At 67.5% G+C, this 14,130-nt stretch overlaps 1 protein-coding gene across 1 annotated transcript in view; it reads left to right on the forward strand.

Annotated features, from left to right (window-relative positions):
* Positions 1-2,148: 2,148 nt before the first annotated feature.
* LOC125433452 (protein-glutamine gamma-glutamyltransferase 2-like) overlaps positions 2,149-14,130 on the forward strand; it is a 31,698-nt gene continuing 19,716 nt past the window's right edge. The window contains exon 1 of the mRNA XM_048497960.1: positions 2,149-2,236. Within this exon, the coding sequence (XP_048353917.1) occupies positions 2,149-2,236 (88 nt within the window). The remainder of the gene's footprint in view (positions 2,237-14,130) is intronic.

Below are 14,130 nucleotides of genomic sequence, written 5' to 3' on the forward strand. Positions count from 1 at the left end.
AGATCTGTCCCACCTGTGGGGACTAGCGAGATCTGTCCCACCGGTAGACCATGCGAGACCTGTTCCACCAGTAGACCAGAGAGATCTCGTCCCACCCGTAGACCAGCTAGATCCTGTCCCACCTGTAGACTAGTGAGATCTGTCCCACCTGTGGGACTAGTGGGAGTCTGTCTCACAGGGGTAAAACACTGTGGCACTTCAGATGTTTCGTGGACTGGATGGAAATTGTAGTCCATGAACATCTGAAGCGCCAAAGTCGGACACGCTTCTGGTTTACTGTATGGTACATTACACCCTGCCAACATCCCTGCCCTCCCCAAAGCCCCCTCTCTTCTGACTCTGCCAAAATCTCCTAGAAGTTCTCAACCCCGAAAGTAGGCAACACCAGCGGCTGAGGTGAGATTTGATCCAAGGACCTCCTGCTCCGCTGCTCAGTCTCTCAACCCGTGTAAGCAACCGACAATATCACAAAAAAATGGTTTCAGAAAGTAAAGGACTGCTTAGTGGGTAGGAAACTTTTAGTCTTCACTCACTTTTGAACTGAGTTTCTTCACCCTCCTCCAAAGGCATGGTTTCCAGTCTGGGCATTTTTTAAACCAAACCTGCTTTTAGATGCTCCCCGGGAGTAGTCTGCCTCACCCCATTTGCGTTGCCCCCCCTGATCTTTGCTGTCTTTTCTGCGCCTGTAGCTATCTGTACTGTCTCTGTTCTGCAGTGGATTCCGTCTTTCTTGAAAACGAAGAGGGAACGCAGAATGAATGCTGATATGCAGCTGACTCAGCACGGGACACGTCTTCCAGGGTTCTAGAAAGCACCTTCATCTAGTCCATCCCCTGGAATTTTGGACAGGTGAGTTACTTTCTTGGCCAGGAGACTGCCCTTCTGGCAGGTGTGCTCTATGCCTCTGGAGGTCCGCTTGTGATGTTTATATCCCACTTCCCAAGTAGCTCTTCAGGGAGCTACCTGTTTCCATTCTCCTCTGTTTCATCCTCACAACAAACCCTCTGAGGTTAGAAATTAGGGCAGTGGTGGCAAACCTTTGACACTCCAGATGTTATGGACTACAATTCCCATCAGCCCCTGCTAGCATGGCCAATTGGCACTCCAGATGTTGTGGACTACAATTCCCATCAGCCCCTGCCAGCATGGCCAATTGGCACTCCAGATGTTGTAGGCTACAATTCCCATCAGCCCCTGCCAGCATGGCCAATTGACACTCCAGATGTTATGGACTACAATTCTCATCAGCCCCTGCTAGCATGGCCAATTGGCACTCCAGATGTTATGGACTACAATTCCCATCAGCCCCTGCTAGCATGGCCAATTTGCCATGCTGGCAGGGGCTGATGGGAATTGTAGTCCATAACATCTGGAGGGCCAAAGGTTCGCCACCACGGGACTAGGGAGAGAGAGATGGACCCAAGGTCAGCCATTGAACTTCATGGCTAAGTGCAGGATTTATTCCCAAGTCTTTTCTGGTAGGGCACTCTAACCACTGGACATTACTTCCTTCCACACAGCTGCTCACTATGTGGTTTATCATAACAGCAATTAATACAAAAGAGAGAAAATTAATTCTTAAATCTCTTGATCGCTTCCCTATCACAACACCAGCAGTTTATTTTTTTTTTAAAAAAAAACATACATCTATTTGTTTATTCAGAAAATTCCTGAGCTGCCTCTTTGGGGAAGTTGTCCTGGGTGGCTTACAGAACAAAACATAATAAAAACATAAATAAAAGTTATTGAAATCCACCATCCAAAACACAACAGGGGCATAAAACAACTATAAAGCTTATCAAACTGCTTAAATATTACATGTGCAGCACAGCTATCCCAAAGGGCTGAAATTGGCAAAAGGCATATTTTTATATCATGATTACGTGAAACTTCTACACTTGCTAAAGTTGATTGAATGGGAAAAAGGAAATTACTACACTCTTCTGGCCTGGTTGGGAGGTCTCAGAAACTGTTAATTACCTATGGGAACAGTCTGATTAAAAGTAGATTGCTCGCCGATCATATTGTGTTATTCAAACATTATCAATATTGCAGTCTTCTTTTTTTAAATGCCACATAAAATGCGCACTGAAACAGGTCCTAACCTTCTCAAGCTTACGGGCACCTATAGAATTCGACCACAGTGCGATGGGCATAGCCACAAGGCGGCACCACACCTTACTTCAGTCACACAGTGAAGATCGTCCTTGGCGTTGTGGGAGCAGCTGCTGCCAAAGTGAGGTTTTAAAAACATCCTGCGCACCCATCAAAAACCTTGCTGAACAAAATCCCCAATGTGTACATCCACTTTCTAAAAACACTTTGTGGTACCAGAAATGGTGCCCTGCATGGGTCGCCATGGTATTAATATTGGGGACCCACCCTAAAATGTATGTTAACCAGCTAACCCAGTTAACCAGGTCACTTTATTAACCAGGTGTTGAGGGGGTGTCTCTTGAGTCACTCAGTCGCTTCAGCTACTCGACTACAGAAACACAATATGCACATATTTGTGTTGCGTAGCAGCAGTGGCGTAGGAGGTTAAGAGCTCGTGTATCTAATCTGGAGGAACCGGGTTTGATTCCCAGCTCTGCCGCCTGAGATGTGGAGGCTTATCTGGGGAATTCAGATTAGCCTGTGCACTCCCACACACGCCAGCTGGGTGACCTTGGGCTAGTCACAGTTTCTCAGAGCTCTCTCAGCCCCACCTACCTCACAGGGTGTTTGTTGTGAGGGGGGAAGGGCAAGGAGATTGTCAGCCCCTTTGAGTCTCCTGCAGGAGAGAAAGGGGGGATATAAATCCAAACTCTTCTTCTTGCTGCAGCTTCACAGACAGCCCCCTCAAAACAAAACAAATGTGTGAAACTCACAACAGCTCTGTGCAGCAGGCGGGAAAACAGATCCATTTCGGCTGACAACACTTGTGTTCTCCAGTGCTGTGGGAACACAGAATTCCGAAATGGATCGTTTTATAACATGCTAAAGATGTTATATTTACGCTGTGCGGAAGCCATCGATGCTTATACTGCAACTTGAAAGCCAGCTATCATGCATTCAGCTGAAACGCATTTCAAATTTGTTGTAAACCTAAAAAGCTGTCCCTTTTGTCAACTCTGAAATTCTTTCACTGCTGAGGAGATAATCACACCACATCAATTTCCCTTGTTTTTTAATGATGCATTTCCGGATGGGAAAATGCTGACTCTGTGCCTAAACCTCTGACACCCAGACATGACCTTCGGGAGGTCTGGCGTAACTCTCAGATTTTTGGGTGCCTGGGAGCCAGCGTTTGTTGCATTCATCCTTGGTGTCCACATGAAACAGATTAAATAGCACACACATTTTAAAGGCGGGAGAGAGGCAGGAATTGATAAATCGGCTGGGTTTGTTGCAAATTGGAACGTTTTTGCTGCTGGGTGGGATTTATTGATATTGAGGAGCCTGGTGCATGAAATTGCTGGGATGCATCTCAAACAGGCTAAAAGCGTCTTGTCCATTTTCTAAGCCCGGGGCCGAAATTTATTCCAAACAGGTTAAAAGTGTAATAAGCTGTCATCTTCTGTGATATCTTTTCAAGGCTAAAGAGCGTATCCGGCAATAAAAACTTCCCAATTTTTTTTTTAGCCACATTTCTGAGCGTGAAAATTCTCAGAGCCCTGATCTGGAATAGGAGACAGCTGATGCCCGTACTACCGTGTTTTCCCGAATATAAGACAGTGTCTTATATTAATTTTTGCTCCCAAAGATGCGCATTTTCAGGGGATGTCTTATTTTTCCTGTGTTCTGTTCGTCGGGCATGCTTCCAAACAAAAACTTTGCTACGTCTTACTTTTGGGGGATGCCTTATATTTCGCACTTCAGCAAAACCTCTACTACGTCTTATTTTCAGGGGATGTCTTATATTCAGGGAAACAGGGTAGCGGCTTAGGAAATTTCAAATCGTGGCATTCACTGGTGCCCACATTTTGCCATCCTCACATCCTCAGCGCCCGTGAGAAATTCCCAGCATGCTCCAATCATTAAAAACAAACCCTACAAAACTGAGCTTAGAAATGGCCCCTCTGAGTGGCTGGTGGAGCTCTGGGGAACCAAAAGCTTCAGCCGCACAGCTGCAAAGACGAGGGCAGGCATTTGCCAGGCCTGGTTGCTGATTACTTGCATCAGAATGGGAGACTCTTTGCACAATACTTCACTCCATCCTCTGGATTCACCCCCTAGGATCTCAGTTGTCTCCCGGGGGAAAGGCAGGTCTCTATAGATCTATATATATAAAAAGCTAACCGTGTATTTGTTGATGACAGTATACCTCAGTAACTGCTGGGCCAATTCCTCTGAAAATTCCCAGCCACTATAGTCAGCCAGGCAAGAGTGTTTTTAGATGTTCACATACCTGAAATTTCACACCTGGCCCAGGTAAAACGCCTATTTCCTGGCGCTCCCTGGTGAAGGACATGCAGCTGCCTGTGTGTAACTGTCACCCTTAGAATGTTCACTCGGCCACATAGGAGCAGCGGAAACAGCACATGGGCAGTAACTCGAGTGGAAGTGAAACACATACACACACATACACACAAGGGAGAGGGAGGGGTGGCATGCAAGGGAAGAGAGGGAGGGAGAGGAAAGGGACGGAGGGGGAGCCATGCAAGGGAAGAGAAGTGAGAGAGGGGAGACAGTGAGGGGTGGCATGCAAGGGAGGGGAGGCAGGGGGCCCAGCATCTTGATATGACCCACCCACCCTAGCGAAGGGAAGGGAGGGAGGGGGAGGGGTGGCATGCAAGGGAAGAGAAGTAAGGGAGGGAAGAGAAGTGAGGGGCGACATGCAAGGGACGGGAGGGAGGGGCCAGGCACCCTAGATTCCCTGAATACTGCGGTTACAGTTAAGAAAACCAGGCACGCATTACTCAGGAGTAAGCTCGGTACAGCAACTGTGACATACTTTGAATGGCTGCGTCGTGGCCCCCTCGTGAGGGTTTCTCTCTGCAGTTTACCACCCATTGCCACCAACCAAACTTACTCCCCGGTAAAGGATCATGACCAGCAAGCCTAGATGTGTGGGAGGGTTGCCTTTCCACTCCCCCTCAAGGAATGTGGGCACGCACATCAATGACATCGCACAGTATCAGGCTGCATGTTTGCATGAGCACGTACTGCTGGCTTCTACAATTGATTTGCTGCTACTGTTCCTTTTCCATTTCACCACAATAAGCCACAGCAACGTGTGGCTGGGCCCTGCTAGTTTGTAATAAAAATTAGTCAGTAAAAAAGTGGAACAGGCCCATGGCAATAGGGTTGCCAGGTCCCCACTGGCCACCAGGCAGCCTAGGGAGGACAGAGAGCTCAGTGAGGCGCAGTGCTGTGGAATCTGTCATTATCACAAAAGGTTCTTCTTCTAATCAGCAGAGGTTTGCCAACAGCAAGGCCGGAGACAGTAAGTCTAGGGCGAAGTAGCAAAAGTTGACCTTTAACATGATTGGTGAGTTCAACTGTGACTCTAGACCAATGAGAGGCTGTTGCCGGGGTGGGGGGAAAAGTATCCGGTTGAATGTGTAAGAACCATTACATTGTATATGCTAAGTTCTAAGTTGAGTCTAAGTTCAGTGTGTGTTAAGGTGACCAGACGCCCCGCTTTTGGCGGGACAGTCCCACCTTAAACCAATCTGTCCCGCATCCCGCTGGGTTTTTTAACTGTCCTGATTTTGCCTTCTGGGGCGCTCCCCTTTTCCCGCCCTGTCGCAGGGCGGGAAACAGGGGAGCGCCCCAGAAGGCAGTGCGGCAGCCTCCCGCGCTGCTGCATTGCCTTCTGGGGCGCTCCCGGTTCCAGCCCTGTCACAGGGCGGGAAACTGGGGAGCGCCCCAAAAGGCAGTAAAAATTCTGTATCCGCAGAGCGCATCGCCTCTGGTTTAAAAAAAAAAAAGGTGACAATCTGGTCACCTTAGTGTGTGTTCAACTTTTGTTCCGCTGAAGAGTTCTTGTATAGTTTGATAGTCTTGTATAGAATAGACTAGTGTAACCTTGCAACTGCCAAAGCAAAAGCCTTCCTATGGAAAGAACATCTTGTGCGGAGAGTATTCTTTTCCAGTGTGGTAGGAATTTGCAATGAGTGCAAGAAGACCATAGACTTCTCATCTTACCAGAGTAGTTCACTGTAAACTCTACTGATAGAACTTTAATGGAGCCTCCATTTTCTCCAGGGGAACTCATCTCTGTCGTCTGGCGATGAGCTGTAATTCGAGGGCGGCCTCCCCACATGGCCAAGTACCTTTCAAGAAGCGGGTTAATTCAGTAATTTAGAGGATTGTTTTAAAAACTCTAGGTTCTGTCCAGGTTTGCTTGGGAAATTCCTGGCGATCTGGGAGGTGAAGCTTAAGAAAGCAAAGCTTGGGGAGGAGCTAGAACCCATCCTTGAAAACAGCTATTTCCATTCCAGACAATCTCCAGTCACTGTGAAATAGAAAGGTGGCTAATAAATGTTTAGAATAAATAAATAGTTTCTCCAGTGGAGCTGATCTCTGTTGTCAGCTGATCAGTTGTAATTTCAGAAGAGCTCTGGGCCATGCCTGGAGGTTGGCAACCATAGAAGAAGAAGAAGAGTTTGTATTTATATCCCCCCTTTCTCTCCTGCAGGAGATTCAAAGGAGCTGACAATCTCCTTGCCCTTCCCCCCTCACAACAAACACCCTGTGAGGTGGGTGTGGCTGAGTGAGCTCCCAGAAGCTGTGACTAGCCCAAGGTCACCCAGCTGGCATGTGTGGGAGTGCACAGGCTAATCTGAATTCCCCAGATCAGCCTCCACAGCTCAGGCGGCAGAGCCGGGAATCAAACCCGGTTGCTCCAGATTAGATACACGAGCTCTTAACCTCTAATGCCCCACTTCTGCTCCTCATAGGCAGATCCCAGGGCTGTCCATCAGCCCAGTTTCCCCATTGTGTGGGATTTGTGATGGCAGACTTAATCCAGGGATACAGAATTTCATTTCAGTTTATCTATTTTGGCCATAAATTGCAGCAGGGGCACAAATATTTATATTAGGACAAAGCTGGAAGAGTAAAAATACCAAAAATAGCGAAAGAATGGCAAAGAATCGCTCTGGCTGTCTGGTGACAGGGACAGAATTATCCTAATTCAGGCTCAAAACGCCCCAACTCAAGACTAAAGCAAATCTCCCCCTCCCAAATCCTTAGAGGGTCTCCGAGTGGGAAAGCACAGGATCCACACACGGGTCAGTCAACCGGTTCCAATGAAAAAGTCACCTTCTCTGTCATTTGCTGGTGAATGTCTGTAAGGAAGTCTCTTCGTCTGTAAGGGGGACCCCCAGTCCCGGTCCTTCAACCAGACAAGGTTACGGCAAGAAAGTTTCTGAAGTAGTTTGTGAATTCTAAAGCACTTTATCAGTTGGTGGTCACAGATCTCTGACCCCCCTGGACAGGAAAAAGTGCTCCGAGTTAAGGCAAATGGATCGATCAGTCAATCAACCCGCTCCAAGCCTGTCTCTTCTGGGCACTATTCTCCCATGCTAAAGGACTTTGCGTTCCTCTCCTTGCCTCGCCCACGTTTGCTTTCTTTCGATGCATTCTTCTCTTACAATACAACAACCTTTATTAGGCCTATTAAAATAAGCTCCAGAGCATTACAGACATTTCTGAAGTACAAATCAAAAGTACATTCAAAACACAGACAGATAAACTGTATCTAGCATTGGACGTTACTTAGAAAGTTCTGTCACTTGTAAAAGAAATTTTGCTACTTTTTCCAAGAGCACGGCCTCTGTGTTATTTAACAAAAGCTCCACAACAGAGTTGTCAGAGTCTCTTTCAGATTTGTCTAAGACCCGCCCAGGAGAGAAATTCCTAATACCCACATATCTCGGACAGTCAAGTATAATGTGAGCAAGAGTCTCCACTTGGTTTTTACAGTGTGGACAGACCCAATCCTGGAGAGGGATAGATAGGTAGCTACCCTTTGTAATTGGGTGGGGGGGGGGGGGGGTGGGGGGGGGGGGGGGTGGGGGGGGGGGGGGGTGGGGGGGGGGGGGGGTGGGGGGGGGGGGGGGTGGGGGGGGGGGGGGGTGGGGGGGGGGGGGGGTGGGGGGGGGGGGGGGTGGGGGGGGGGGGGGGTGGGGGGGGGGGGGGGTGGGGGGGGGGGGGGGTGGGGGGGGGGGGGGGTGGGGGGGGGGGGGGGTGGGGGGGGGGGGGGGTGGGGGGGGGGGGGGGTGGGGGGGGGGGGGGGTGGGGGGGGGGGGGGGTGGGGGGGGGGGGGGGTGGGGGGGGGGGGGGGTGGGGGGGGGGGGGGGTGGGGGGGGGGGGGGGTGGGGGGGGGGGGGGGTGGGGGGGGGGGGGGGTGGGGGGGGGGGGGGGTGGGGGGGGGGGGGGGTGGGGGGGGGGGGGGGTGGGGGGGGGGGGGGGTGGGGGGGGGGGGGGGTGGGGGGGGGGGGGGGTGGGGGGGGGGGGGGGTGGGGGGGGGGGGGGGTGGGGGGGGGGGGGGGTGGGGGGGGGGGGGGGTGGGGGGGGGGGGGGGTGGGGGGGGGGGGGGGTGGGGGGGGGGGGGGGTGGGGGGGGGGGGGGGTGGGGGGGGGGGGGGGTGGGGGGGGGGGGGGGTGGGGGGGGGGGGGGGTGGGGGGGGGGGGGGGTGGGGGGGGGGGGGGGTGGGGGGGGGGGGGGGTGGGGGGGGGGGGGGGTGGGGGGGGGGGGGGGTGGGGGGGGGGGGGGGTGGGGGGGGGGGGGGGTGGGGGGGGGGGGGGGTGGGGGGGGGGGGGGGTGGGGGGGGGGGGGGGTGGGGGGGGGGGGGGGTGGGGGGGGGGGGGGGTGGGGGGGGGGGGGGGTGGGGGGGGGGGGGGGTGGGGGGGGGGGGGGGTGGGGGGGGGGGGGGGTGGGGGGGGGGGGGGGTGGGGGGGGGGGGGGGTGGGGGGGGGGGGGGGTGGGGGGGGGGGGGGGTGGGGGGGGGGGGGGGTGGGGGGGGGGGGGGGTGGGGGGGGGGGGGGGTGGGGGGGGGGGGGGGTGGGGGGGGGGGGGGGTGGGGGGGGGGGGGGGTGGGGGGGGGGGGGGGTGGGGGGGGGGGGGGGTGGGGGGGGGGGGGGGTGGGGGGGGGGGGGGGTGGGGGGGGGGGGGGGTGGGGGGGGGGGGGGGTGGGGGGGGGGGGGGGTGGGGGGGGGGGGGGGTGGGGGGGGGGGGGGGTGGGGGGGGGGGGGGGTGGGGGGGGGGGGGGGTGGGGGGGGGGGGGGGTGGGGGGGGGGGGGGGTGGGGGGGGGGGGGGGTGGGGGGGGGGGGGGGTGGGGGGGGGGGGGGGTGGGGGGGGGGGGGGGTGGGGGGGGGGGGGGGTGGGGGGGGGGGGGGGTGGGGGGGGGGGGGGGTGGGGGGGGGGGGGGGTGGGGGGGGGGGGGGGTGGGGGGGGGGGGGGGTGGGGGGGGGGGGGGGTGGGGGGGGGGGGGGGTGGGGGGGGGGGGGGGTGGGGGGGGGGGGGGGTGGGGGGGGGGGGGGGTGGGGGGGGGGGGGGGTGGGGGGGGGGGGGGGTGGGGGGGGGGGGGGGTGGGGGGGGGGGGGGGTGGGGGGGGGGGGGGGTGGGGGGGGGGGGGGGTGGGGGGGGGGGGGGGTGGGGGGGGGGGGGGGTGGGGGGGGGGGGGGGTGGGGGGGGGGGGGGGTGGGGGGGGGGGGGGGTGGGGGGGGGGGGGGGTGGGGGGGGGGGGGGGTGGGGGGGGGGGGGGGTGGGGGGGGGGGGGGGTGGGGGGGGGGGGGGGTGGGGGGGGGGGGGGGTGGGGGGGGGGGGGGGTGGGGGGGGGGGGGGGTGGGGGGGGGGGGGGGTGGGGGGGGGGGGGGGTGGGGGGGGGGGGGGGTGGGGGGGGGGGGGGGTGGGGGGGGGGGGGGGTGGGGGGGGGGGGGGGTGGGGGGGGGGGGGGGTGGGGGGGGGGGGGGGTGGGGGGGGGGGGGGGTGGGGGGGGGGGGGGGTGGGGGGGGGGGGGGGTGGGGGGGGGGGGGGGTGGGGGGGGGGGGGGGTGGGGGGGGGGGGGGGTGGGGGGGGGGGGGGGTGGGGGGGGGGGGGGGTGGGGGGGGGGGGGGGTGGGGGGGGGGGGGGGTGGGGGGGGGGGGGGGTGGGGGGGGGGGGGGGTGGGGGGGGGGGGGGGTGGGGGGGGGGGGGGGTGGGGGGGGGGGGGGGTGGGGGGGGGGGGGGGTGGGGGGGGGGGGGGGTGGGGGGGGGGGGGGGTGGGGGGGGGGGGGGGTGGGGGGGGGGGGGGGTGGGGGGGGGGGGGGGTGGGGGGGGGGGGGGGTGGGGGGGGGGGGGGGTGGGGGGGGGGGGGGGTGGGGGGGGGGGGGGGTGGGGGGGGGGGGGGGTGGGGGGGGGGGGGGGTGGGGGGGGGGGGGGGTGGGGGGGGGGGGGGGTGGGGGGGGGGGGGGGTGGGGGGGGGGGGGGGTGGGGGGGGGGGGGGGTGGGGGGGGGGGGGGGTGGGGGGGGGGGGGGGTGGGGGGGGGGGGGGGTGGGGGGGGGGGGGGGTGGGGGGGGGGGGGGGTGGGGGGGGGGGGGGGTGGGGGGGGGGGGGGGTGGGGGGGGGGGGGGGTGGGGGGGGGGGGGGGTGGGGGGGGGGGGGGGTGGGGGGGGGGGGGGGTGGGGGGGGGGGGGGGTGGGGGGGGGGGGGGGTGGGGGGGGGGGGGGGTGGGGGGGGGGGGGGGTGGGGGGGGGGGGGGGTGGGGGGGGGGGGGGGTGGGGGGGGGGGGGGGTGGGGGGGGGGGGGGGTGGGGGGGGGGGGGGGTGGGGGGGGGGGGGGGTGGGGGGGGGGGGGGGTGGGGGGGGGGGGGGGTGGGGGGGGGGGGGGGTGGGGGGGGGGGGGGGTGGGGGGGGGGGGGGGTGGGGGGGGGGGGGGGTGGGGGGGGGGGGGGGTGGGGGGGGGGGGGGGTGGGGGGGGGGGGGGGTGGGGGGGGGGGGGGGTGGGGGGGGGGGGGGGTGGGGGGGGGGGGGGGTGGGGGGGGGGGGGGGTGGGGGGGGGGGGGGGTGGGGGGGGGGGGGGGTGGGGGGGGGGGGGGGTGGGGGGGGGGGGGGGTGGGGGGGGGGGGGGGTGGGGGGGGGGGGGGGTGGGGGGGGGGGGGGGTGGGGGGGGGGGGGGGTGGGGGGGGGGGGGGGTGGGGGGGGGGGGGGGTGGGGGGGGGGGGGGGTGGGGGGGGGGGGGGGTGGGGGGGGGGGGGGGTGGGGGGGGGGGGGGGTGGGGGGGGGGGGGGGTGGGGGGGGGGGGGGGTGGGGGGGGGGGGGGGTGGGGGGGGGGGGGGGTGGGGGGGGGGGGGGGTGGGGGGGGGGGGGGGTGGGGGGGGGGGGGGGTGGGGGGGGGGGGGGGTGGGGGGGGGGGGGGGTGGGGGGGGGGGGGGGTGGGGGGGGGGGGGGGTGGGGGGGGGGGGGGGTGGGGGGGGGGGGGGGTGGGGGGGGGGGGGGGTGGGGGGGGGGGGGGGTGGGGGGGGGGGGGGGTGGGGGGGGGGGGGGGTGGGGGGGGGGGGGGGTGGGGGGGGGGGGGGGTGGGGGGGGGGGGGGGTGGGGGGGGGGGGGGGTGGGGGGGGGGGGGGGTGGGGGGGGGGGGGGGTGGGGGGGGGGGGGGGTGGGGGGGGGGGGGGGTGGGGGGGGGGGGGGGTGGGGGGGGGGGGGGGTGGGGGGGGGGGGGGGTGGGGGGGGGGGGGGGTGGGGGGGGGGGGGGGTGGGGGGGGGGGGGGGTGGGGGGGGGGGGGGGTGGGGGGGGGGGGGGGTGGGGGGGGGGGGGGGTGGGGGGGGGGGGGGGTGGGGGGGGGGGGGGGTGGGGGGGGGGGGGGGTGGGGGGGGGGGGGGGTGGGGGGGGGGGGGGGTGGGGGGGGGGGGGGGTGGGGGGGGGGGGGGGTGGGGGGGGGGGGGGGTGGGGGGGGGGGGGGGTGGGGGGGGGGGGGGGTGGGGGGGGGGGGGGGTGGGGGGGGGGGGGGGTGGGGGGGGGGGGGGGTGGGGGGGGGGGGGGGTGGGGGGGGGGGGGGGTGGGGGGGGGGGGGGGTGGGGGGGGGGGGGGGTGGGGGGGGGGGGGGGTGGGGGGGGGGGGGGGTGGGGGGGGGGGGGGGTGGGGGGGGGGGGGGGTGGGGGGGGGGGGGGGTGGGGGGGGGGGGGGGTGGGGGGGGGGGGGGGTGGGGGGGGGGGGGGGTGGGGGGGGGGGGGGGTGGGGGGGGGGGGGGGTGGGGGGGGGGGGGGGTGGGGGGGGGGGGGGGTGGGGGGGGGGGGGGGTGGGGGGGGGGGGGGGTGGGGGGGGGGGGGGGTGGGGGGGGGGGGGGGTGGGGGGGGGGGGGGGTGGGGGGGGGGGGGGGTGGGGGGGGGGGGGGGTGGGGGGGGGGGGGGGTGGGGGGGGGGGGGGGTGGGGGGGGGGGGGGGTGGGGGGGGGGGGGGGTGGGGGGGGGGGGGGGTGGGGGGGGGGGGGGGTGGGGGGGGGGGGGGGTGGGGGGGGGGGGGGGTGGGGGGGGGGGGGGGTGGGGGGGGGGGGGGGTGGGGGGGGGGGGGGGTGGGGGGGGGGGGGGGTGGGGGGGGGGGGGGGTGGGGGGGGGGGGGGGTGGGGGGGGGGGGGGGTGGGGGGGGGGGGGGGTGGGGGGGGGGGGGGGTGGGGGGGGGGGGGGGTGGGGGGGGGGGGGGGTGGGGGGGGGGGGGGGTGGGGGGGGGGGGGGGTGGGGGGGGGGGGGGGTGGGGGGGGGGGGGGGTGGGGGGGGGGGGGGGTGGGGGGGGGGGGGGGTGGGGGGGGGGGGGGGTGGGGGGGGGGGGGGGTGGGGGGGGGGGGGGGTGGGGGGGGGGGGGGGTGGGGGGGGGGGGGGGTGGGGGGGGGGGGGGGTGGGGGGGGGGGGGGGTGGGGGGGGGGGGGGGTGGGGGGGGGGGGGGGTGGGGGGGGGGGGGGGTGGGGGGGGGGGGGGGTGGGGGGGGGGGGGGGTGGGGGGGGGGGGGGGTGGGGGGGGGGGGGGGTGGGGGGGGGGGGGGGTGGGGGGGGGGGGGGGTGGGGGGGGGGGGGGGTGGGGGGGGGGGGGGGTGGGGGGGGGGGGGGGTGGGGGGGGGGGGGGGTGGGGGGGGGGGGGGGTGGGGGGGGGGGGGGGTGGGGGGGGGGGGGGGTGGGGGGGGGGGGGGGTGGGGGGGGGGGGGGGTGGGGGGGGGGGGGGGTGGGGGGGGGGGGGGGTGGGGGGGGGGGGGGGTGGGGGGGGGGGGGGGTGGGGGGGGGGGGGGGTGGGGGGGGGGGGGGGTGGGGGGGGGGGGGGGTGGGGGGGGGGGGGGGTGGGGGGGGGGGGGGGTGGGGGGGGGGGGGGGTGGGGGGGGGGGGGGGTGGGGGGGGGGGGGGGTGGGGGGGGGGGGGGGTGGGGGGGGGGGGGGGTGGGGGGGGGGGGGGGTGGGGGGGGGGGGGGGTGGGGGGGGGGGGGGGTGGGGGGGGGGGGGGGTGGGGGGGGGGGGGGGTGGGGGGGGGGGGGGGTGGGGGGGGGGGGGGGTGGGGGGGGGGGGGGGTGGGGGGGGGGGGGGGTGGGGGGGGGGGGGGGTGGGGGGGGGGGGGGGTGGGGGGGGGGGGGGGTGGGGGGGGGGGGGGGTGGGGGGGGGGGGGGGTGGGGGGGGGGGGGGGTGGGGGGGGGGGGGGGTGGGGGGGGGGGGGGGTGGGGGGGGGGGGGGGTGGGGGGGGGGGGGGGTGGGGGGGGGGGGGGGTGGGGGGGGGGGGGGGTGGGGGGGGGGGGGGGTGGGGGGGGGGGGGGGTGGGGGGGGGGGGGGGTGGGGGGGGGGGGGGGTGGGGGGGGGGGGGGGTGGGGGGGGGGGGGGGTGGGGGGGGGGGGGGGTGGGGGGGGGGGGGGGTGGGGGGGGGGGGGGGTGGGGGGGGGGGGGGGTGGGGGGGGGGGGGGGTGGGGGGGGGGGGGGGTGGGGGGGGGGGGGGGTGGGGGGGGGGGGGGGTGGGGGGGGGGGGGGGTGGGGGGGGGGGGGGGTGGGGGGGGGGGGGGGTGGGGGGGGGGGGGGGTGGGGGGGGGGGGGGGTGGGGGGGGGGGGGGGTGGGGGGGGGGGGGGGTGGGGGGGGGGGGGGGTGGGGGGGGGGGGGGGTGGGGGGGGGGGGGGGTGGGGGGGGGGGGGGGTGGGGGGGGGGGGGGGTGGGGGGGGGGGGGGGTGGGGGGGGGGGGGGGTGGGGGGGGGGGGGG

This window comes from Sphaerodactylus townsendi, linkage group LG05, assembly GCF_021028975.2.
Source record: "Sphaerodactylus townsendi isolate TG3544 linkage group LG05, MPM_Stown_v2.3, whole genome shotgun sequence".
Lineage (NCBI taxonomy): Eukaryota > Metazoa > Chordata > Lepidosauria > Squamata > Sphaerodactylidae > Sphaerodactylus > Sphaerodactylus townsendi.